General features: G+C 47.0%; 1 protein-coding gene across 4 annotated transcripts in view; it reads left to right on the top strand.

Annotated features, from left to right (window-relative positions):
• The window catches only part of LOC109858392 (dachshund homolog 2-like), a 179661-nt gene that overhangs the window by 100780 nt on the left and 53879 nt on the right, over nt 1-25002 (top strand). For all 4 annotated transcript variants that reach the window (XM_020435577.1, XM_020435576.1, XM_020435578.1 and 1 more), the window contains exons 5-7: nt 14812-14888; nt 16659-16829; nt 20104-20331. In XM_020435577.1, coding sequence (XP_020291166.1) covers nt 14812-14888; nt 16659-16829; nt 20104-20331 — 476 coding nt within the window. The remainder of the gene's footprint in view (nt 1-14811; nt 14889-16658; nt 16830-20103; nt 20332-25002) is intronic.

Raw genomic sequence — 25002 nt, 5'->3', positions numbered from 1 at the left:
TAAAAACCATTTGTCATCGCCAACGTAAATATGTTCCCGAGCAAAACGTGTATTCGACTCGCCTCCTCCCGCGAGAAATCGGAGGATTATTCTTGTAGACTGCAACGCGCGCGTAATGCGCGAGATTTCGAGAGATTGTGGAGTTTGCGGCAAGAGAGAGAGAGAGAGAGAGAAAGCAACATATCTATTTTTCGTACAAAAAAAGAGTGAGATAAAATTACTCTTATATCGCGGAGATGAAACCGAAACACACGGACGAAAGCAAACGTGTCGGCGAGTGAAAAAAAAAATTTGTGCTCGCGACAAAATTTGTCAAACCGATTGCGTCTCGACAACGGGAAGCAGAAAATTATATAAAATCGCTCGGAATACAAAGAACAAGAAAAAGAAGAAGAAGAATGAAGAAAAACGCGTTTGCGCGGAGCTTATCTTTATTTAGTGTAACCACACGTCCGCGCCCGGGGGAGTACCTTAAAAAGTTCGTCTAATAAAACCCCCAAGCCATTTGTCAACGGGGGCGCGAGAGCGCCTCGGGGGCGGCTGCTGTTGCCGCTGCTACAAAATGTATGTAAAACACATCCAGTCGACGCCGCCGCGGCTCGTGAGGCCGTAACCGCCCGCGTCTGATGGGCCGACATCTAAAATAATAAAAGTTGCCTCCGTCATTTGTCAACGCTTCCTCTAAGGAGCGACACGGCGAGTCCCACCTCGTAATTTCGCGATGTCGCAGCTGCGTTTGCTGTTCCTCTCCGTTCTCTCTGTCTTATCATTCTCCCTCTCTTTCGTTGCCTACATCTCCCTGTTTCACCCTTGCGGAAGACACTACACAACGATTTCGTGTTGCGCGTTTACGGGGGCTCCCTTAATTTTGCGAAGAATCGTCTTTCCGCCGCCTCCGCGCGCGCGGAGGGTGCGCGCGACTCTCGTTACCCTTCGCGGAATAAGAATTTGAATGAAGCTCGCTCGACTTAATGCGATAACGCGCGCGACACAACGACGTGAGCGTCATAAGAAGTATAAGCGGGGGAATACCCGCAAACGTCGAGTGTCACATCCCGCTCGGTTACCGCGGCGATTCACAAGTAATATATATAATCTTCAAAAATATTTCTTTGCCTCGCACAACTACGCCGTACTCTTAAATTGTATTTAAAAAAAATAACAGCGCGTACAATGTGTCTCTTCAAAAGCGACGACGCGCGTATAAACGATCGAAACTTTGTAGTTGCGGTAACTCGCATTTTACGATATGTGGATGTTGGCTTAATTAAACTACGAACGATTCCCGGAAAGGGGCACCAAAGTCGGCACCGTAAAGATCGTCTCTCATCGGTGCTTCGGGAATTGGCGCGAGCGAGTCCCAAGGTGACGCAAAACGAGGCGTTCTCGTACTTTATGTCCGCCCGCCTTAATCCGATACCAAACGAGAAACGAGAGAAAAAGAGAGAGATAGGCACACACGCGCACACACACATTTATTCTTTCTTAAAGGTAAAATAATAAATAAAATAATATATTCCGCGCGTCGACTTGCGGACGAGGCAATAATCTAGGAGAATAAATGTGCCAGACGACTTTTATGAAACGATTCGAAGGGTTCCTACGCAAGCCCTTATACGCACGTATATATATATATATATACATATATATATAGTATATACATATATATATATAGTTGAAAAATAAAATCCTAACCCTTTCTCTCATACGCGCGCGTCAAGGGGGAAAGGCGAGAAAGATAGAGGAGTCGCGTCGGGAATAAAAACGTTAAATACGACCGCTGAACACCAGGGGCCGACAATAAAATTGTCGTAAACCATTCGCTCAAAATAATGCACCTGCTTGGTCATTTCGCGCTCGATACCCGCGCAACTCTTCAATGTCCATTTGATATTTGTACACGTTGTTCGTTGTGTCTCGACCCGGTTGAATATGAACGACCCCAAGTTGTATTGCTGCTCGTTAGTGTGTGTCGTGACGCGCGTATCATAATAATTGAAAACACTTTCGCCCGACACGTCAAATTCCAAAAATTGCGCGTCTTTTGTGCGAGAAACAACAGTTCGCGCATTACGGCGGTATAATTGAAACGTATTGAAAGAGATGTTTTTACGCGCGGTAACGCGTTGTTATTACGTGTAATTTGCATGAAAATGATTCGCGATGTAAAAAAAAAAAAAAAAAAAAAAACCGGTATAATATGCTTTTTCGCTCCCGCGGAAGAGAGAGAGAGAGAGAGAAAAAAAAAAGAAAAGAGAAAAGCACATTAGTTCTGCAATGGAGATCGTTCTCCATTGGCGGATAAAGCCGAGCCTCGTGGAAAATCTCGTGCTGTCCATAAAGTCGACCTCACCCTCGGTGGCGTGTCGTTTCTGCATTGAAAGAATGATCGAGTACCCCGCGCCCGAAAGGGCGAGCGAACGCGCGCGAGCAAACGCGCCACAACCACCACCCGCTCGGTGGCGTTTGAGTGTAACCGCGCGCACAGCACTCGCTTATTCCAGTTTATTTTCAAGTAACCCTTCACATTGCGCTAATGTATTTCTTTTAAGCCGCCATTCACGCCACCCGACATTTCAATCCGGTCCATTCAGCGTCCGTCCGTCCGCCCGCCTTTCCGCGAAACACACAACCGATCGATCTAACCAACACCGCGCGTCAATATTCACACGACTTAATCCATTCTAGCGAATGACTCGTCATCTTTTTTTTTCTCCTACTTTCTTCTTCTTCGACGTCTTTCTCTAGCGTTTTCTCTCTCTCTCTCTCTTTTTTTTAATTCTTCCTTTGAATTGTTTCGTACAAGTGTCGGTTGCTCTTTCATTGACAATAAATACGATTTATGAAAGTAATTATTAATTAAGTATCGACAAGTGTAAACAAACATTACACGGCAGAAATTTCAATTACAATTTGTTTTTCTTGTGCGGATTACTCGAGAGAGAGAGAGATGTGAAATATTTGTGCCTATGTGTGTGCGTATGTAAGGGAGAGGATTCGGTCGCAAGATAAAAAGAGTCCGAGTGCTGCGTTCGACGTTTATAATAATCCGCGCATGTACGACACGCGGTGAAAAGGGGTTACGCCGCATTCCTATCCGTTTCGATGTCTATAACGCGCCGACAAAGGGAGTCCCGGCCAAATCGCACGTGTTTGTTTCGACCCTATGGATCGCTAAATATTTCATTTCGCAGACCCCCGAAAGGTTTGATCTCGATTCAGGTATCGCGCGCACATGTCTTGCGCGATTCGCGCATGTAATTACAATAGGTGGATCCCGATTTACTCTCTCGGTTTTGATGTTGCACTCGAGGTCATCGTACGTTTTATTTTATTTCACCGCCCCAAGAGAAGCGACAGAGAAATTCCCGACGAGTCACATCAATGTTTCCGTAATTAATTAACGAGAAAATGTCTTTGGTTTTTCTTCATAATAAATATTTGCTTCGATATGTTCTTGCGTGAAGAGAATTTTATTTGGCACAACGCTGACAAAATTGTACCGACAAATGGGTAGGCGAGGTGGCGTGTAGTTACAGAAACGCGGTCGTGTTTCTGACTGATCGAACAGTCGACGAGTTTCATTATTCCGGGACCGCGGTGGCTTCGTCCCTCTCTCTCTTTCTCTTTTCCTCACTCCATAGTCCTATCTTCGTTTACATTTATGATTTAATATGATCGTCCATTGTTACGTCCCCTCCGGCTATATCGCGTCTCCCTTTCTTCCCGTACAAATATCTCGCTTTCTGTCCTCGTTACCTATGTAATTTGAACGGTCTTTATTGTTGCTTCTTGCCAGAAGAATGTCTACCGTTTCCCCTTATTTAAGTTTCATCTCGTCGGATTGTCTTCTTAACCCGTTATCCGGAGTTATTTTCTCGGATTTTGCGCCAGTCACGCGCCAGATTTGAACGTTGCCGAAAAGTATGTGTTCCGCGTTTTGGGCGATAAATTCTCGTCGAGAGAAGACCGGAATCTTCTCTTCCGATAATGTGTTCGAGAGCGCGCGTGAAGCAGTGTATAAAACTCGTGTGTTAAATCACACACAGCAATGTAAATCGCAATTAAACCCGAAATGGCGAAATGACAGCGACGTAACAAAGACGGCACACGGAGGGGCGGTCGTGCGCGGAATATTAAATTCGCGCAGAATTCGACTAAGTTTTCACCGAAGCATTATGGGTCGGCTATCTGGATGATGTAGCACCGAAGTTAGGAAGACTTTTCCAAGCCAACCCGCCCCCTCTCCCACTTTCTCTCGCTCTCTTTCTCTCTCTTTCTCTCTGTCTGAGCGTAGGTTCCAGGGTAGCAATCTTTTATTATTAGCGCAGGCTTTACCAGACAATGAAACGAAAGGAACGGAATATGATATTGTAGTACAGAGGCCCGTCGGAAAGGGAAGCTATTGTCGGTCTCTTTGAATTTTAAAGTCAACGATCGATACGGCTCGGGGGATGCGCCTTTAGCCATATAACCATATAAACCGCTTCAGTCCGTCTCCTCTCTTACCCTCGCGTTCCTATCCACCTATCGTGTGCTGCTCGTCCTTCGAGGTCCCTTCGCTGGCTTAGCCCTGCTTCTGTTTATTTGGGATCACTCGGTACACGACGATTCCAAGCGCGAAAGAACCGATTCGCCACAATTTTTTGGCGTAACGACCCGAAGCAGGTTGAACTTGGATCACGTCGTGTTTATTTTGTTTAATTGCAAATTTAAACTGAAATTGTTCAACATCAGTATCTCTCGATTTTCTTGTGATGATAATAGAATTCATGAAACAAATTGTGTGCAATAATTTTCTCAACGATTGACACTCGTTACGATGTGTTTGTACGTAAAAACTTTCAATAGAGTGTTGTTCGAAGAATAACTGGGATTCACGTCTGAAAGTTTTATAAACACCGAAAAGAGCGCCTATGTATATTACGCTTCTCCTTCCGCGACTGAAAACGAAGGTCGCAAGGCCGTCACCAAATTGTCGGCGGACTGATGATAAATTGCGCCCTCGGCCCTGCGGAAACGCCCCGCTCTCGTACGAGCATGGCGCACGGGGAATCAAATTGCAATTTGTTATTTGTAATTCCGAGTGTCGCTTAATATACTCCCAGGCACTCCTACACTTTCCCTTCGTTCTCGCTCGGATGGCGCGGAAGGGTTAGAAATTAAGCGTAGGTTGATGAGAAAGCGCGCGAAGGTGCGAGGCAAAGGGGAGAGAGTGTCATCTTGTTTGGTACTAATAAACGGTGATTAAGCGACGTGTCTTTTATTTCTGTCGCGCACCAATAGACATGCGCTAAGACCCAACCTAACCTGAGGTCGTGTGTAAATGCCGAGGAGAGCTGCTTTTTTTTTTTTTTTTTTTTCAAGTCGCCAAGCCAAAGAGTTTTCGATTGTTTTTCTCGCGGCGGATTTCTCCATCTCTTTCTCCGTCTCTCCTTCACGGGTACCGAAACGATTCCGATTCGACATAGGGAGAGAATCGTCGGCTGACTAGGCAAATATTCGATTTTGTCTATTCAATTTTCCAGAAAAATGACGCAGCCGCCATCTCGGGGACTTCCCCGTCCCCTCTTTCAGCTCAAATATTATCGCTGGAACTCGAACGCGCGGGGGGCGGAGGGGTCGTCTCGAAGGAAAAGAATAAGTTCGATCAGTCAGAGGGTGGCGGTTACCGTTTCGGTTATGGCTTTCGGAAGCGTCGTCGAATCCTATTCTTGCGCAAACCCGATAAGCGCCCTTTCGCGCGTATATTTTCGCACACGCGTCATCTGTATATGTACGTACGTCGCCGTTGTGCACGTATGTGTGTGTGTGTGTGTGTGAATGCAGCTACTAAGAAAGAGAGATGGAAAGAGATGACGAGCAACATTTTATCGCGTTATTCGTCAAGATTTTCTTCTTTATACACGTACATACATAAACAAAATATTTATTAAACTTTAAACAAACATCTGCGCGACGTTCGATAAAAAAAAAAAAATTGAAACCGAGGCGTAGTCTTCATGAATTTCGTCGAAACATTTGTCAGAAGACTAAACTATAGGATGATATTGAAAATTGATTTGAGAAAAATATGTTGACCCCAATATCCGGAGAAGTGCTCTTCGACGCAAGTGAGAGCACTTTTCCGATCCATATGCACTCGTATCACGAAGAGAACGAAGAGTCTGTTTCTCCCCGTGTCGCCGCGATCATCCCTTGCGCGCGATGACTTTCCATTTTTTCTCTCTCTCTTTCTCTCTCGGTGTATTTTTCTTGAATATGCTTTGTCGGATACGCGGTTGGAAGGACGAGGTACGCGAAGGGGGTGACTAGCGGCATCGGAGGCTGCTAGGGGGTTGGTGTGCGTGAGTTTATTTGCGTTTTGCCTGCCGGCTGAGTATCGAAGCGTTCAGGAAAGCCGAGGAGAGCGATCGAACAGCGAAGACTTATCGCCACCGAACCCCCGAACAGAACCACGCGTCACGCTACGACAGTAGTCCTCCCTTCTCCATGCGTCTGCATCTCGCCCCCGATTTTGCTCGGCCTTAGGGCGACGTTGCGAAAAGGGGTAAATCGGAATGGAATTATTTATGTGCGCGCATGTGATTCCTCCGAAATATTTCGCGCGCGTCTCTAATCGATAGTAGATAAAAAAAAAAAAACGCACGTCAAAAGTCATCGCAATTTTTTTCCAAAAATTATTATGTTCCGTCTCTTCGACGATGTCAATGTTATTAATTTCATAAGAGTACAATTTTTCTCGGGTATATTGAAAAAAAAAAAATATTACAACCGGAATATAAAACCGAGCAGCGCGCGTTTTTTCAGAAAGTTGTCTTCTTAAAGGATAAAAAAAAAAAATGTGAAGTTTTGTCTGTATCACGAAGCGTGTGGATTTTTCCCGTTACTCTGCGACGTAAAAACGGGCAAAGAACGGCGGGGTCGGGGCACGTAAAAAGTCCACGAGGGACCGAAATTGGGGTAAAACCCGCCCCGGCGATTCAGCGCGGCGTGAAACCCCCGCAGATTGACTTCATCCGAAACCGCGATAAGCCTCATCATGCTCTATCTTTCTTTTTCTCTCGCCGATCTCTACGTGTGTATCTGCTCGCGCCATCGCATATAGAAGAGAGAGAGAAAGAGAGAGACAGAGAGAGAGAGATCTCGTAACGACCATCGATAGCCCCACGAGTATATACGAAAATGATACAAGATGCTCGCGCGACGCGCGCGTTGCTGGAAAGTGATTTTTATTTTTCACTGATTCTAATTTATATCGGTCTTTGTCGGGAGGGAAGGGGGAGGCAACACACGTCGACGGGACGAGAATGCGTCGCGACGCCGCGCACGTCTGCAGTCTCATGTACACACGCACACACACTGCGTTCAGAGGGGTTGGCCCGTGGTTATCTCTCCGTTACGCGTTGGCAGGCATATGCCCTCTGCGATGTTGCTTTCCCGATGGGGTGGCGGAGGCACAGGATGCCACGAAAACAGCGCGCGCGCGCGCGCGCAGGGGGTGCGTGCGTAGGTCATAATTTTCAGATTTATGTACAAATGTTTCTCCCCGCGTAGGGAAGATGCGTATCGTAAAGTTTCGCGGAGAATTGAAAAATGCTCTCGAGGATTTCGCGCGGGTGATGATGGAACACGAAGAGGGAGTCGGAATCATCCGCGTATAGGGCGGATGAAAGCCGCCCTTATATTCACGAAATTACGCGAGAAGGGAAGACAGCGGTCACGACGACGTTACGCTCGGTTTTTTTTCTTTCGACGAAAGTTACGAAATTCGCAGCGGTGCACTTTCGCGGAGATTTCGATACGACACCGGGCTCTTAATTAAACAATATATCCGGGGCGAGGAAAGAAAAGGTGTGTGTGTGTGAGTAACGATCGCAGTTTCTTCGGCGTTCTTTTATTTGCGTTGCGCCGGTCAGTGTTTTACGAGGAAATCGTAAAAGCGACGAGTATAAAAAATCGTGTTTGTTAAAATACAATACAAATTGGTCGTGTTGTTGCTTAAAAGTCCCCGGTATAGTGTGTGTGCACAGTCGTGTGTACACACACGATGGCGGCGATAGCGCGGGTGAAGTACATTCCTCGAGAATCGGGCGGGTACACGTTTCATAATTCAGACCCTTTCTAGGCGCCCCTACTTCGCATATATCCCCTCCTTCCCCCGAACGTCATTTCTGATGTATGACGCATAGTGCCGGTGCACTCAAAGTGCTATCTGTTAACGAGCTTCTCTACTCCGGGGCTTGTCTTACGCATTACACTTTATTACGGAAACCTAATACGGTCTGCGCTATCTCTCTGTCCAGTTCGTTTGTACAGTACATTAAATATTAACACAAGACGATATTACATATACATATATAAGAAATGAACGCGGACATTTCGCGCTGTTAAATTCCTCTGCGCTAAAATCACGCAAATCTCATCACGCGTGTATCGTCGGTACTGTATAATCTAATTATTATATTACGCGGATTTTCGTTACTTTCTGTGTTTAATGCGAAATGAAAACGTTTGCGCGGGCGCGCAAACGCGTGCTCGGCATTCTTCGAGAAGATTACCGTTCGCGTCAAAGTTCTCCCGGCAGGACCATCTCGTACCGAGTAAATTAACAAGACTGGCGCACAGAATTCAAGGCGAAACAATCCGGGAGTCGTTTGACTAAACAGCCGGTTATCTCGTCGCTTAATCAGCATTGTCTCCTTAGCACCCCCGGAACGCGTAGGTCGGTTATACCATAGAGGTAGGTAGGTAGGTAACTCCCCCTCGGTCGAGGGGTAGGGAAAACGTAGCCGGGTGACAACGAAGACACGGTGTGCATGCCCCCGAGGAAACAATTTAGCTCAATCAACATTTCTAGGCGAATCTCGGGCGTCGTCTAATTAAACCGCTGTCCCGCGCGAGGATAAAGTCGGAGGTTATCGCCGCCGCGCCCGTCGTATCTGATCCCCCTTCGGGGGTCGGGCTTAATCCAACTGCGTTTCCACTTGGAAGTCGGGCAAGGAGTCGCGCGCGCACGCGGACGGGAATATGTATATACGTATATATGTATATACATATATATCCGGACACGCGTGAAGATGTGTGAACGTATCTTTCCACGTAGATGTATACGGAACTCGGGGGAGTCTCATTTCCTGTCCGCGGGGTTCCCGCAGGGGATACATAATTAGCCCGGTTCGTCGTAACGAAAGGAGGGGCCACCGATCTTCCGCTCGTCTTCCTTTCTCGCTTAGAGACGCCGCGCCGAGCCGCCGCGCGCTCTCTCTCTCTCTCTCTCTCTCTCTCTCGTATCGATTTCTTCTTACAATTCCGACTCCCGGAACAAATCTCAACGAGAGACTGCTATCTTTCAAGATGTATATACACTGGCGAGTCGTCGTGTTGTTGCGATCGGTCCTGGGGAGAAAATCGAGAGAACGAAAATGACAGAATCGCCGAGAGTGAAAAAAAAAAAAAAAAATTCGACGGTGCGATTTTCACCGTGCGGAGAGATCATCTCGAATTTGTGCGGGCGTCAAAGTCAATCGCAAGACGCACACCGGTGAATTAATCTCAATCGTGTCGGCGGGGGTTTTGTGTCATTTATCACGACTCGTTACTCGGGGAAGAGGGCGCGAGGGTGAATACGCGCCGCGCACGGATTGATATCAAGTTAGCTACGGTAGTCTGTGTACGATTGCGCGACGTGACCACCGCTCTCTCTCTCTCTCGGATCTATCAGTCAAAACGACGAGGGTCCTGAAGAAGTCTGAAGAGCAAATTTAAAAAAAAAAAAATGTGCGGAGTGTGTATACTCGAGCGCGCGTGTGTGCGAACGTGATTGTGAAGACGCGTTTCGCGCCATCTGTTTAAATTTAACACGGACAGGAATTTATACGATGTTGTACATACGTTTTTATACATACTTGAGAGAGAGAGAGAGAGAGTGTGTGTGTGTAACGTAGTGCACAGCGTGTCAGTTACTTGGTACTACATCCGGCTCGAAAATGCCGATATGATGTTTATGGATTTTGCGATGGCGCTGTGCTCTCTTGTTGCCGAATACCGGCGATTATTTTCCGATAGACAAATTCCAAAGCGCGGAAAGTGTTTATTAGAGATGCATTCAATGTTTAGTCAATATGGTTGGGGGCGGTATACACGTTGCACGTATGTATGTATCTGTACTATCGTTTAGGATCAAATCCATACATATATATATATATATATATATATATATATTTGCGAAAAAACTCGCTCGGGAACGAGTCAAAGAATTCGCGGCGCGCGAAAGTTTTCACGTTGAATAAATAATGACGTTCAATCTCCGCAAACGAAAAGCATTTGAATTCGACAACGTAAAAAAAAAAACTTACATTATGTGTAGGAAATCGAAAACGTATATGATTTTTGACGTAAAATCGTATAAGAAAAAAATCGGAAATTAATGTCAGAGAGAGGGTCAAGACGTCTTATTTCGCTTGTCTTATTGACGTTCGTGGAATGTCAGGCATCTGCTGATTGAATTCGGGCTTTCCACGGGTTGCGCGTCGCGTTTGATAAATGTTGTCCGTCTCCCGCGCGATATGGCCGGATAATATCTGTAAGAATCTGATAAAGAGAGAGAGAGAGAGAACGCGGAGGATAGGAGACGCCCTTTTTGTGTCGACGACGGACGCCGGTCGTTTGTAATTCGAATCCATCGCGTTTCGCGATTCGCCCTTCGGGTGCGAAGAAACCGGAGTTTCGACGCTTGTACCACGTCAGCGTGGAATCTCCCGGAGTAATTTATGATCCCGCCGCGTTTCCGAATTAAGTCTTCCATTTTTCCCGCCAGACCGTTACGTTTGTTTGAATTAGATCGCGCCCTTCGTTTCACTCGAAGTTTGACGCGTATCATCAGGCCAATGCGAAGTATTGTATTTCTCGAGAAGAGGTTGAAATAGGCGTGCAATTTAATCAAGTTTCTCGATTAAGTTACGCGCATTGCAAGGAACATCGACAATATAATTCCGCCTCTCGCAATTACAACGAAAGGGATATATATCCTTTTAGATCGCGTTGCGTCTACAACGAGGACACTCGTTAGGAGAGAGTCGCGAAACTCCTTTCGCCTCGAATATCAGGGGGACTTCTCTTGTGAGGGAGGACGTTTCCTTCGCAGAAGTCCGGATCACGTTACGACCGTTCCCGCGGCTCGTTTATTATTTCGACTCGGTCGAAATCTCTGCGAAGAGACGATCCTCGTATAATGCACGTGTTTCTCACACCCTTCTGCGGAATTTAACGTCCAATTACATACTCGAAATATCATGTGTTGTTATTTACGTTAATATCGCATCTTTTTGACGCGGTCGCAAACCGTAGTACAATTCGGAAACTGTGAATCATCTCCCCCTCCTCTCCTGTCCCTTATCGAAAATTTATCGCATGCAAAGTAGACAGCGGGGTGTGTGACGGTGATGAAAATTTTCATTTTCAATTAGCGGCGATCCTGTGAAGTATTTTCATCCCCGTCGTCTGATGGTTATGAATGTAACAGTGTGTCGATCGGTGTTACGACGTTCGGGGCTTTACGTTTACTCGATAACGGGATAAACACGCGAATAATTGGGGATTCGCGATTTAGGTAAAAAAAAAAAAAAAAAAAAAAAAAAAAAATGTTTACACACGCCGCGACATGCGAGGACGCGTCGCGATAAAAATTCATTGGCGTATGTGAATGCTGGAACGCCGATGGCACGTGCATCGTTTATTAAAAAAGCTGTTGGACGGACGCGCCGCGATCGAAGAGCGCGGGGACATACCTTCGCCATTTTACAGAGGCCCTTTGTCGTGCCGAAATTACAATTGCTATCGTCATTATCGGATGCGTTATGCGCACGATGCGTTTGGTGGACGTGGAAATCCCTCCCCCCTCCTCCCCTCACCATTGTTCGTCGCGCGCGCGTTTCGTTTTTGATCGAAAACGTCAAAGCGACCGAAAAAAAAAACATACGTCTCTCTCTCTCTCTCTCTCTTATTCTGAAATGCCGATCGTCGGAAAAAATTCGCTCTGTCGAGACGCGCGGATTTCTCGCGCGTTAATTTCGCGAGAATCCGACATCGCGACGAGATCTGGAATCGTGGTTTCTCGCTCCTCTCTCGGCCTTCGAAACCTTGCCGCCTCTTAATGAACTCCCGCTGTTTCGAGGCGGTCGTTCCTGAAGGTCGGGGAACGGAGAATCCCCGCGGAGTCCATCATTACCGACTCAAAATTAAAGCCAAAGATACAGAAGGGCGCGTTTTCGGCTTATTAGTTTCGCAGCGCGTAAAGCGAGCGCGCATCAGAGACGAAGGAAAGGATATATGGGAACGGCTAGCGTGCAAAATCTCGTATGTGTGCGCGATGAGCGCCGGCAATTATTTATCAACAAATTAATTATCGCGACGAAACAACAGACGAATTTAATATAAACGTTCCGTCGCTTCTTCTCGCGGCTAACGAGGTTGTAATTTCGATTGGTGGATGTGGCGGCGCTTCGTTATTCCTCGACGAGACGTTGAGGAAATTGTTTCTCTCTCTCGCACGCACGCGCGCGCGCGCACGACTGAGCCCCGACTAAAGCGCCGCGATCACTAATTATTCGCGTATCGTCGAGATTCATGAGCATAGGAGCCGTATTACGCGCGCATAATGAATCCCGTATTAACGCATTTGCGAATACGCGTCGGGCGGACGTAGACACACACGCGCGCGCGAAAATGCCTGCACAAATACGCGTGGCATAGATGTGTATTACACATGGGGAAAGGAGAAAGAGCTCGCTCTCGCGTCGTCGAACGTATAATATTCAACTAATTACAAATTTAATATCTTCGGTTCTTGCAGGGGCTCTGCGCGGTGTGTGTCTAAATAAATCACTCTCATCGAGGAGGAGACAAAACAGAAGAAAAATACAGATTAAAAATTTCTGTCTCGCGAAAATAGATTTCGACGCGAAGTTTGATCGCGCGCAAGAGTCGCGAAATATCCTCTTCCTCGAAGTTTTTCTCCGTCGAGAAGTTTTTTACATTCTGCAAAGCGCACACACAGGGCATGCTTTCCGTTTCCCTTAACACCGCCGTAACTTATCGCTCGTAGACACAGTATTTCTCTCCGGCTCTTTGAAAGCATTTTCTCATTAAAAAATTAAGGGTAGGAAGGAGGCGGGTGGCAGGGGGTGGGGGTGAAAAAGAGCAAAGCGGTTGCAGAAGAGAGACGAACGGAGGGCAAAGGGGGGACACACCGAGTTCGCGGTGCAGAAACGAAGCGTGGGGTTGAGACAGGAGGGTTTTGCGGCGATGGGTAGGAGGTCTCGGGGATGGACGGAGGGGTCGGTAAGTGCTCTGCGGCTCCCAGATGCGCCCAATATTATGTTTAATGATATTAACTTCTTACTTAATGGTCCGCGGTTCGATTCGAGGTGCGAAAGAGACCTCCTCCTCCCCCCCTCCCCACCCCGAACCGCAACTCGTGGAAGCCGGAAAAAGTATACCCGGGAGAATAATTTGGCGAGCACGAGGAAAGGAAAAAAGGAAGAAGTTACAAGGGAAGAAGAGAAGTGGATATGGTGCGGTAAAAGAGCCTAATCACTCGAGGGACGCGTCCATTTCTCTTTCTCTCTTATTCTCTTGTTCCTCTTTCTCTCTTTCTCCTCTCTCCTCGCTCCTTGCAAAATAAATCCGCGACTACGTGGATGACCTCCGCTATAAACCTCGCGATAAAAGCCGCGTCCCCTCTTTTTCCGCAGCCGAGGGTCGCTCTCGCTCGCAACTCTTTACGCACGATTAAGGAATCCTGTGTCCTTTAGTCAAAGTGCTGCGAAACTTTTGTCGTCGCCGAGAATTATTTTCTCCCTGCCACGAGATGATATTATTTTACACGGGAACAAGCGGATATTATATTCATTAATTCTATTCGCGTCACGGCGGCGGCGTCACGATCAAATTTCGACCGTAGATCGCGATGAATGTGAAAAATCCGCGAGAAAAAAAGCACTTTCGGCGTGTGCAAGGAAACAACATTGTAAAATACAACTTTTTTATACAAAACTTTTGTCTCATTTGTGTCGTTCACCGCAAACTTTTTACAGTAGATATATAATTTCGCGATTCTCGGCTTCTTGGATGCTGAACTTCGCGACAAAAATCCCGACGATTACGAGTAAGCTGCGCGCGACAAATCCTCGCGCCAGAGAACCCGAGCGTCAAACAATACAAAGCCAAGATTAAAAGTTTCCCGAAACGGTAGCGCAAAATCTTGACGTTGCATTAACGAGCGACGACTTCGTAAATAAATTGAGACGCTCGTGAGAAAATCAAAGTAAAAATATCAAACTCTCGCACGAAAATCAGCCGCGAATTCGTCTTTTGTTCAGATTGTTTTCTTTTTTTTTAACAAATTGAATATCTTTGGATAAATTTTATTTATTTCTACATTAGCGTGACACGCGCGATTCTTCATCACCATCATCGTCATCGTCATAGGCGGGCTTTGCGGTGGGTTTCGGATCAGAGTGCGAGACATTCGCAAAAGGGCGAAGCGATTAAAGGACGATAATACACGGTGTACAGTGATACGACAAGAAAGAGGGAAAGAGAGAGAGAGAGAAACCGTCGCGCGGTGTGAGACCGGCACTTATCTTCCTACGCGAATCCCTTGCCCACCGACTAGAATAATTATTTAATTAATACCCTAACCGTATATATAGCCAAGCGCGCGGCGGAGTCCACCTCCGCACTCGGTCGATTTAAATCCCCCCGGATTAATACGGAAACCTTTCTTTTCTCTCTCCTTCTCTGTTGCAGGCTTCGCGAGGAGAGGGGCGACGCCGAGAGAGCGCTGGCTTTGGACCACAAACCCAGGGACCTCAGTTCGCATAATGGTAAGATTTTAATGGCGACCGAGAGCATGCAACACACACACACACATACACACTTTATTTAATCGAAAAGCAATTCCTTCGCTCCACAAGAAAATCATTGTATCGCTAAATCGAACATTATTTATGTCATGTGACATTGCAATTATGTTGCCATATTTTAGATAAATATTTCGAATATTTATATAAAGCATACGGAAACTTTTCGATATCGTTTTTTTACACTTTAATCGTCACCTGTCGTTTAACGAGTTGTCGGGTAACAAGAGACATTCGATCGTTAGTTAGTTTCTTCGAGAAAGTGGTTCGATCGAGATACGAACGTGAAGAAGCCAAGTGACGCATAAAGATTTTCGACCTCGGCGGTCATCGGTGTTCGATCGTTCTTTTCTGTATTTCTATCTTTTCTTCGATTCGTGTGTGTGTCCGCGGAGCGGATAAATGCCGGGCGTCCCGAGCGTTTAGAATTCCGGAGATTGAGTTCGATATCGGGTTACGTCTCCGGACGCGGTCTCTCCTCTCCTTTTGATTCCTTCCATAGTTATAATCCTCGTCTGAAATGGAACACTTTATCTTCCGTGATGTGTGTCCGCCACCGCCGAAGACGATTTTCGACGACCCGTCAAATATCGCTCGCTCCAAGATTGATCGTATTTGCATGTTTGAATGCACGCGCGCGAATCGCACGCGTTACGTAAGAAATTCTCAGCGGCTTCTTTAGCGGCAGTCACACATACACGATGAGATCGAAGTCAGCGCGAAAGACGCGATTTGTTAGATACCGAGTAGGAAACCCTTTCGACGAGGTACAGCTTCGGGCGAGTACGTGCGAATGGCAGAGTCGCTGGGTTCCGGTGCGTGTGTCCTCTCTCTTTCTGTCTCTCTCTCTCTCTCTATCTCTTTCTCTCTTTCTCTCGGTTAGATCACGAGCAGCCCCCGGAGCAATGCGTCACCGGCGACGACCGTTGCCCAAACAGTATCTATCTACGTCAGGATTAAAATACTAGGATATCAAATACGCCGGGGTTTAGGCGGAGCAAGGAAAAAGGGATGCGGAAAGAGAAAGATGTAGTCGAGCGTGGAGAGTGCGGGAGAGATTCGGAAAGTGGATAGGTCTGCGTGTTCTCGGTCTAAACGGGGCGATGCGCGGCGGCAAATAAAATCCATCAACTTGTCAAGTCCGGTCGATGGACGACGCGCGTTCTTCGTATAACCGTACGCGCGTTCTTCTCGGGGAAAAGATTGACGCCGTATTTCCCGTGCGTTATCCGTGTCGAGTGTAGATACATGGATGTTAATCTGACAAAGAGAGAGAGAGAGAGAGAGAGAGAGAGAGAGAGAGAGAGAGAGAGAGAGAGAGAGAGAGAGAATCTTGTGCAGAGCAATCGCGAAGACACAGATCGCGTGTACACTGTGTAATACGAACACTGGAGAATGTGCACGTGACCACATCTGTCAATTTGACGGATTTTAACGAAAAAAAAAAAAAACATTTAATTATTTATTATTGATTTCTTTAAATATTCAAATAATCACTCACAACAAACAAAGCAGCTCTCAGTCGCCAAGATTTTTCACACTTCACGCTTATTTTTTTTTTTTTTTGTTTTAAAAATTAAAAACTACTCAAAACATTTCCCGTAGCAATTAGATCGCATTTCTGAGAAGTCTTGACGTTTTGATTGCATGTGTAATTGCATATGTTTTAATTGCATTGGATTGTTTTGTTTTCTTTTTTTAACACTTTTTCGCGATATTTCCGTGTGTTTTCAGGCTCGTCGAACGGTCACAGCCCGGTTTTGAATCTCTCGAAAACAGCGGGAAGCGGAAGCGTGGGCGAGCAGTCCGGTAGCGAAGCGGGCGCGTCGCATCGTTCTCAAGACGACGAGGAGGAGGACGATAATCTGTCCGAGGATCTCGACGACGACAATGAGAAGGACGAAGGTACGTAAAGTTCTGATTTTCGAATGTTTTCGAAAGTTCGTAAACGCGCGCGCGCGCAAGTGTAACACAAGGGGTAGAGGGGAGGGAGAAGCGCGAGAATTGGTCGTGCGCGCGAGGAACGAAACTCTCTGCGCGTTATTTATATCTTTCCCTCTGAGATAAAGCGGTCCGCTCGAAAGAGATCGTTCGCCTCGCAATCAATTAAAATCCGGGCGGTGCAACGTGTTCTCTCTCGCATTTAACATTCGACGAAAGTTGAAAGGACGATTGCGACTCAGGAGGGAGAAAGAGAGAAGAGGATTTGTGAAATAATTATATCGATTTTGCCGGACACGCCGAGTTTAAAGACGAGTTCTTCTAGACGACTGGCGGGTCAGGCCCCCTCATCCATCATCTCTCACCGAGAGAACGCGAGGGGATCCTCAGGATTCGTCTTCCATCGTGCTCCGAGAAACACACCGCAGCGGTTGCCAAATCCCGAGAGTTCTTAATCGCCTCGGATTGGCGACGTGAAATAAATAAATATCGTAAAAAGCGCTTGTATAAAACGCAATTATTATCTCGTGATAAATATCGACCGTCGATTTATTTCGATCGCATTGCGTGTCTTCGTGAAGCGACACCGAAAGCGACTTTGTTCTCTTTCCTAAAAAAAAAACAAAAATATCTTCTCGTAAAACCCCTCGCGGTATCCTCGCGAGAAGCGTCACTGCCGAGGCGAAGCAATCATTAGACTCGCATCTTCGGTATTTAGTTTCATTTTTCTAATGAAAGATGAATCGAGAGATAGAATCTCCCGTCCGACTTTTGTATCGCTATCCTTCCTCTCGCCTTGTTCCAGCGCTGTGGCCGGAGTCACTCGAGCGCGTCATAATCGTTTTGATTTTTAATCGAGACTCGACCATTGTCGCGCCGGCACGTTAATTGGTCGGCCTAATTAATGAAGCCTGGAGAGAAAGAGAGCGCTCGCGTAGGATCGCGACGTCTTCCGATCGATTCTGTTCCGTTCGATGTATTTTCTACATAGAAAATAAAAAAAAACCGAAACACAACGCTCGATCATCTCGCGCGTTGTCTCGAGATTATTAATTTTATTTCCACGATTCATTCACATACAATCGGACCGATTCGTTAAAATCTTTCTTTCTTATTGCGAGAAACCGAGTTCTGATTCTGATACCGCGTGACATTCGCCCGCGTTCTCGACGGGCGACGATGTGCGGATCGCAGAATCCACAGAAATGATAAAATTATCCGGTCTACGTCCGACCGCCAGAGGGGCTTGCGGCCCCGACTGGAAAACGGCGACCGCGCCGCGTGTTTGCGAAATTAGGGGATCCCGCGTCTACCCCCGAATTAGTGGGGCCTTCAAATTCCACGAAAGACGCGAGTTAGACGTATAAATTCCGGTGCGGGCCATGTAAGACGAAAGAGGCGGAGGGGTTGGGGAGGGGAGGGGGGGAAGATCAAATCCGTGTCTCGCAGCGTGTGTCGTACGCAACGTGGATAACATCCTACCCACGGTGCTCGCGGTGATCGAAGTAGAACCCCATCGAACACCCGTGGGAGTGTACACGTTCGTGGAATGCAGTTCTGATTTAATGAGACGCGCCACTATCTCGCTCTCGTTCTCGGAATCGGATTCGCCGCGATTCGTCGTCGTATCGTCCCCCTTCGATTCCCTTTCCGATCATTTTTTCTTTTCGATTACCACGTTCATTCCGCTTCATCGGGAGAAACCTCGAAGATAGCGCGCGCGCGTCTTTCCGTCGCAGCTGCGCGCATCGGGTAATTTTCTGGACACGTGTGGTGTCATTTTTTTGTTTTTTGCCTCTCGTTTCGGAGATTTCATATTGCGCGTTGTTGTCGAGAAGGGCGAGGAACGCATCCCCTTCCCGTGCGGCGGGAAGATTCCGCGAGGACTTCGCTTCCCTTCTTCTGATAATTGTAATGGGTCGTCGCTGAATATATAGACACGCCGCCTCTTCGGGAGAGAAGAAAGGGTCTCGCGAGCGCGCAAAGAGAACGAGAGGAGAGGGAGATGGAGATAGGCGTCCGCGCGGAACGGTTTTTCCTATCAAAAAGATGCCGGTCGGAGGGGGAGGAGGCACCGAAGACGCGCTTGAGCATTAAATCGGCCAATGGCAATAAGTAACCGAGTGCCGAGTGGCGTCGTTGTAGGTGCGCGCAGATAATTAAAAGACGATACAATAAACCACGTATCGTTAGCCATAAAGCAACCGAGCTGCTAAAGCCCATCGGTGTGGGCCGATACCGGCACGACCGATCACTTAAACCCCTCGGAACCCACGCAGACATCTTGTCTCGGCCGCCACTCTCATCGAGCTCTTCGGCAATAACCATAAGGCATCCCTTTATTTCGCCGATCCTCCCGGATTCTTCACGCCGATCGTGGAAGAACGACGCGCTTGCGCGTGTCTCTTCTTCTTGACGCGCGACGGAAAATCTGGATATTATCTTTTTTGTTTTTAAACGGTGATCGTTGGAGAGCGTCAATATCTCATGATGATTCAGTTTACACGCGCGCGACGTTTGGAAAAACAATTGTGTCAAAACTTTCTGTGTGTAGTTACGTTTTAAAACAAATTTTACTTCTTTTTTATAACCAGAAAAATTTTTCAATTTTGAATAATACAATTAATATAATCGAATTATACCGGTAGAAATTACTGCACTTCTATTCTCACTGAACTTATTAAGGATTAATGATAATATTTCGTTGTGTGCGTGTGTTTCTCTCGAGTATTTTAAACAAAATGCTAAATAGCTGTTCGGTCGAGACGCCCGGCTAATCGTCCGAATATGTTACCGCGCTCAATTCGTTGAATTTAATTCGCCCGCGTTGACGTTAAATCATAAAGTGGCGAAGGGTAACAAGTAGTCGTCGCAGGATTACGACTTCGAGACACGCACGCGATATGAGTCTACCCGTGCCTCTTGTACGACGGGACGTTGTTCGCCGACGATCGTACGGCGAATTTATCATTGACGTTTTGCTCTCGACAACGACGCGTGGTTGCTTCTCTCTCTTTCTCTACCGGGAAAAAATCTCACGCAAAATGAGCTCTGCGCGCGCGTTAGAGAGAATAGAGAGAAAGGCAAGTTTATTTATCGTCCTGGCGAAGTGTGTGCGTTTCTCGCGGCAAGCCGCGTTTCTCACCCGCCGCGTCTTTTATCACGCCACATCTGGAAAACTCTCCGAAAAAGACAGCGAGGAAAATTAAAAAAACGATGGTTAAAATTTTGCTTTCAGATCTGTCGGATGTGCCGGAGAACCTGCCGCTACCAGCGCCGGGCTCGGAAAGTCCTCCCCAGGCCCTGAATTACTCGCAGATAGCCTCGGCAGCAGTCGCGGTGTCTCAAAGCGCTCAGGACCCCTCGGTCTCGAGTACGGAGACCCTGCTGAGGAATATCCAGGGCCTGCTCAAGGTCGCGGCCGACAACGCGAGACAGCAGGAGAGGCAAATCAACTACGAGAAAGGTCAGTGGCAGGGGCTTTCTTAAGACACTTGAGAGCGCTCTCCACAATTTCATTATCTCTCAGCTCTCCCAGAACCACATTAAGAGGCATTAGTCCTTGTCGCGTCGACGAGACCCCCGAGCTCTTCTCTCCTCCCGATGCCCCGCACCTTTATCTCGCTCTGTTCCGGCCTCATTTATCGCGCACACCCTCTCGCTCGCTCCTCAACTTTTGCAATCGTGTTGCTTTGCGAGCGCGCGTCCTATAAGGATCCGAATATGCAAAATGTGTAAATGCGAATGGAGGAGAAGGAGAAGGAACTGGAAAATTAAAAAGTAAAGACATATGGAGAGATGTACATTGGGAGAGCGCGTCTCGCGCATTTGAATAATATGCCGTGTATATGTGTGATTTGTTTTTTTTAATCTCTCGCTATTAAGTTCGCGCGAGAATATTTTGCATGGAGGAAGCGCGGGGCGCGATCCACTTTCGGTGAAATATCACTCGCGAAAACGTTATCTTCGCTTATGTTGCTTTTGGCAGGCAAATACATTCGTTGGCGCGCGCGAGAGACAGGGATAATACAATTTAAATATCCCGGCCCCCGGTGGGATAGAGTTTGTACAGTAGATCGGTCACGATGAATGTAGGCAAGATCCATTAAGAAACGAGTCGCGAGAGATGACGTGCAGCATAAGCGAATTCTCTTTCTCATTATCGCGCATGATAAATCGGTCGGCGTTGTTATTAAATATCGTCGTCTCGCCGAGAGAGATCTCGGAACGAAGAGTCAGACAAAGAAGAAGCGAACGGCGCAAAGGAGGCGTTTTCGAGTCTTTCGCGCGTTAATGCGTCTTTCGGACTGACAATGACGAGACACGATTTAGCGGTAATAGATTTTTTTTTTTTTTGTACACAACATGTGTTCGTCGTTTAAATTCCTGATTGAGAGGAATTCCTGTTCTTGTTGAGAGTGATATTCATTTCCATTGTCGCAGAATCAAATTTGCCGCGTTTATCAGTCTCAAAAGTCGACAACGACGCACCTTCGGCGCGCGGATACAGAGAAATCGACGCCGATCTTCTTTTATCTGTGTTTTCGCGGGTTTTAAGTGGCGGGTTCTTATAAACGTCGCGTCGTCCGATATATACGGCGGAATAAAGTATCGGCGAGAGTTCGCGGCGCGTTTAATAAATTCCCGAACGAAACGTGTAATCTCGGGGATTTAATTACCCATTAGCCGATACAAACTGTCATTTTCAGGGTCGTAATCGCTAATACGTTTACCGCGCCTTAGCGCGTTAGGAATGCGTCGAGCATATCGGTGCTTGAACGACAGCGGTTTCGGCCGTTCGTGACGGGCGAATTTCTCGAGAAAGAAAGAGGATTGGGATCTGATAAAAAAAAAAAAAAAATACATAAATAAAAATAAACGACCATTTCCGTGTGATTGACGCTTTCTTCCCCACGTTACTTTTACTTGTTCAAAATAATATTGTGTTAACACGAAGAGAATTACCTTTAATTGCGATCGCGAGAAAGAGAGAGAGAGAGAGAGAGAGAGAAAGACTTGTATCCCGCTTCGTGACTCTTTAACTTGGCTCAGTAAGCGCGCGGACTTTAATAGGAAAAGACGCGCTCGGTCGGGCGATCGAGAAATCGACACGCGCAACGCCGTGAACACTAACAAGTTCATTTGGCGCACGTCGCGACGTTAAGCTCGGAATGTGGCGGCGCGGCGGTTATTGCTGGTCGGCTTAACAGATATTCCGCGTGCACGTTCGTGAGTTCGTTCGGAGGCGAGTGAAAGAGAGAAAGAGAGATAAAGAGGTAGAATGAGAGACTCAGGGCTGCGTGAGTCGATCGACAGACGAACCGATAAAAGGCAGAAGGGGGCGGATAAAGGGCGCTGCTGCGCTGCGGTATATAGAAAAAAAAAAAAAAAAAAAAAAAAAGAAGGAAAAGGAAACGCGCGCGCGGCAACGACGAGGATCGACAAGAGCGGCGGAGGCCGCAAGGGAAGTAGTCAGAAAGAGCGAGAGAGGCCCCGATTTAATACTCGAACGAGCCAGCAGCTCGTTTTACACCAGATGGTTTTACATACGGCCACTATCGTGTTACCAACCTTCAGTCGTGCATCTCCGTCGGCACGAGATCGGTGCCCCCTTCGCGTACTTATGTATGTATACGTATGTACGTGGCGTCGTGTACACACATATGTGTACGCACACAACTTATCCGCATTTGTGTTCATCGGTTTCGAGCCAATCCGCGGACGAGAGATGCTTTCGACGCGGAATATTATTATTGATTATTATTATTCGTTTTTGTCTTGACGCGCGTTATTATTGATATTGCTCGTCCGGCCTGTTCCCGCCAAAGACAGCCCCGTCATTATCGCAGACATGCTGAAGAGAGAGACTCGAAAGAAGCGTTCTTTCTTTATCCTCTCATTTCCCGCCGTGTCGGATTTCGTAAACTCGCTAATACATCGTGAAACGTAGAGTCTTATATATGCGCGCAAACACCGACGCCACGAAGAAGAAAACCGCGATCGACTCATTACACACGAGAATGTTCGTTCGAGCGTTTTACGTCGGTTTAATATCGCGCGCAGAATCCAAATTTCGCACAAAAACACAAAAACTTTAAATATTTAATTTAGATAAATGTACATATGTTTCGTAACAAAAATTTACCGAGAGAAAAATATATTCTCGACAATTTTGGCGCGTGTATTCTTCTCGTGAAAAACGCGCGTTTTTTTTTTTTTTTTTTTTTTTTTTCACTCACTGTTAAAATATTTGCTCGTTAATGGCAAAGCAAATGCGGCCACTTGTATCAGATATGATCTTTCGAGTGTGTAAGCAGGTACATTCAGATATCATTAGCTCCGCTCTCTCGACAGCAACAGTTCGGAAGCGCAAGAACGAGGGAGCGTTTCGTGGTGAAAAAGAGAGAAAGAAATAAGGGGTGAGTCTGTTCTGTGTGTCCCCCCGCTGTATATGTACTTATACGTACATATACACGTAACATGTCGTACGCAGAACGATATGAGATTCTAGCGGTAGAAGGTAAGCGAGGAGAACCGGAGGTCGCTATCTTTCGATCCTCGACGAGATAAGAGAAGCGTAGGAGCCGCGGCCGGACCGAATGCAAGCTAAGGATTATATGTGTCCGGCGCGGGTTGCAACGGGGGAGAGGGGGAGACGACTCTCTCCTCGGTTAAAAGGCTTTCCGAGCGCGGAATATAAAGAGGGGATTGAGTTGTAGCCGCGAGTGGAGGATCTTATGTAGATTCCTTGTAGATCGTGCACCCGATTCGATCGCGATCGGCTCTGTGTACCTGGTACCGGGTTAATTAAAATTGTAGAAGCTGCAACGTCTTTTTTTGTCTCTCTCTCTCTCTCTCTCTCTCTTTTGTTTTTTTCCTCTCTCTCTCTCTCTCTCTCTCTCTCTCCCCCTCCCCCCTTCTTTCAGCAAACTCTCCTTCTGCCCCTATCTTTTTGTGCCTTCCTTTCTCTCTGTTCCACCCTCAATTCCCCGGCACTTTCCTCGTTCGCCGCGAGCGACGACGTCTCGCCGCTTTCTTTGTATCTTCTTGCGGCTTCTTCTTCTTTGTTTTTTCTCCACCCTCTTCCTCGTGTCCTGCTCTCCACGGTGGCTGCAACGTGGCGACCGCACCTCGCTACATAAACTCCCGCGATGTTTGGCCGCCGCGCCGCCGCTGCTTGGGAGGCTGGTTCATGTGAAATCCCATTACCGCAAGCGGCGATGCGGCACGACGACGACGACGACGACGACGACGACGACGACGACGACGACGGAGAGAAGAAGCAAGAGATGCGCGCGCGGCCACAACGCGCTGCTATTGAGCAAAGGTATCTATACGTAACGAGCGAAACGCGAATTACCGACGCCGTTGTCCGTGATAGAGATACAAACGAGAGACGTGATATTTTCGTTAATCTGTTTGTTACACGAGAGAGGTTTTCTCGGACGGGCGCACACGAGTGGATTCTCTCACGGCGGTTCTATTTCTCTCTCTCTCTCTCTCTCTCTATTTCTCTCGCATTCCCAATGAGACAACGTGAAGCGTTTTGCAACGCAAACAGAAACGCTGATAACAAACATTCCGACCCGTACCGCCTAACGTGACGCCGGTGGTTTGCTGCGCCTCTTCTCGGTTCAATGCGGACTGATTGATTTATGCCTTAACCCTGCCAGCCAACGACCCACCCACCCTCCTCTTTTCCTCCCGGAGAGATAGCCCTAACCGAGGCTATCTCTATATCGCTCGGCGAACAGCCATTATCGCGCAAACTGTGTACGCGCATATATTGACGGTACACTTGTTTCTTTCATTGCCTTTGTGCACACACACACACACACACACATACTTGTTTCTTTTCCGTGAATCAATAAGAATAAAAAATATACTGATGGATGTGCATCCTTCTCTCTGTGCGTTATTAAACATTAAAACGTTTGATAAAACTGTATAAATTGACTTTTGTCAACGTGTACATCGAGAAATATGTACGCAAGAAACGTTTTCATAAAGTGCTTGATAAAACGGCTGTTTTAAAAATGTGTGTTCTTTGTTGATCGCGCACACACATATATATATATATATATAAATAGTATCTTTTTTATTGCGCGCCGACTGTTTATTTCGATTAGCGTCGATA

This window comes from Pseudomyrmex gracilis, unplaced genomic scaffold (assembly GCF_002006095.1).
Source record: "Pseudomyrmex gracilis isolate BER0280 unplaced genomic scaffold, ASM200609v1 scaffold_202, whole genome shotgun sequence".
In the NCBI taxonomy this organism is placed as follows: Eukaryota; Metazoa; Arthropoda; class Insecta; order Hymenoptera; family Formicidae; genus Pseudomyrmex; species Pseudomyrmex gracilis.
Note: the sequence above shows the minus strand (reverse complement) of the source record. Positions and strands in the feature narration are given on the sequence as shown.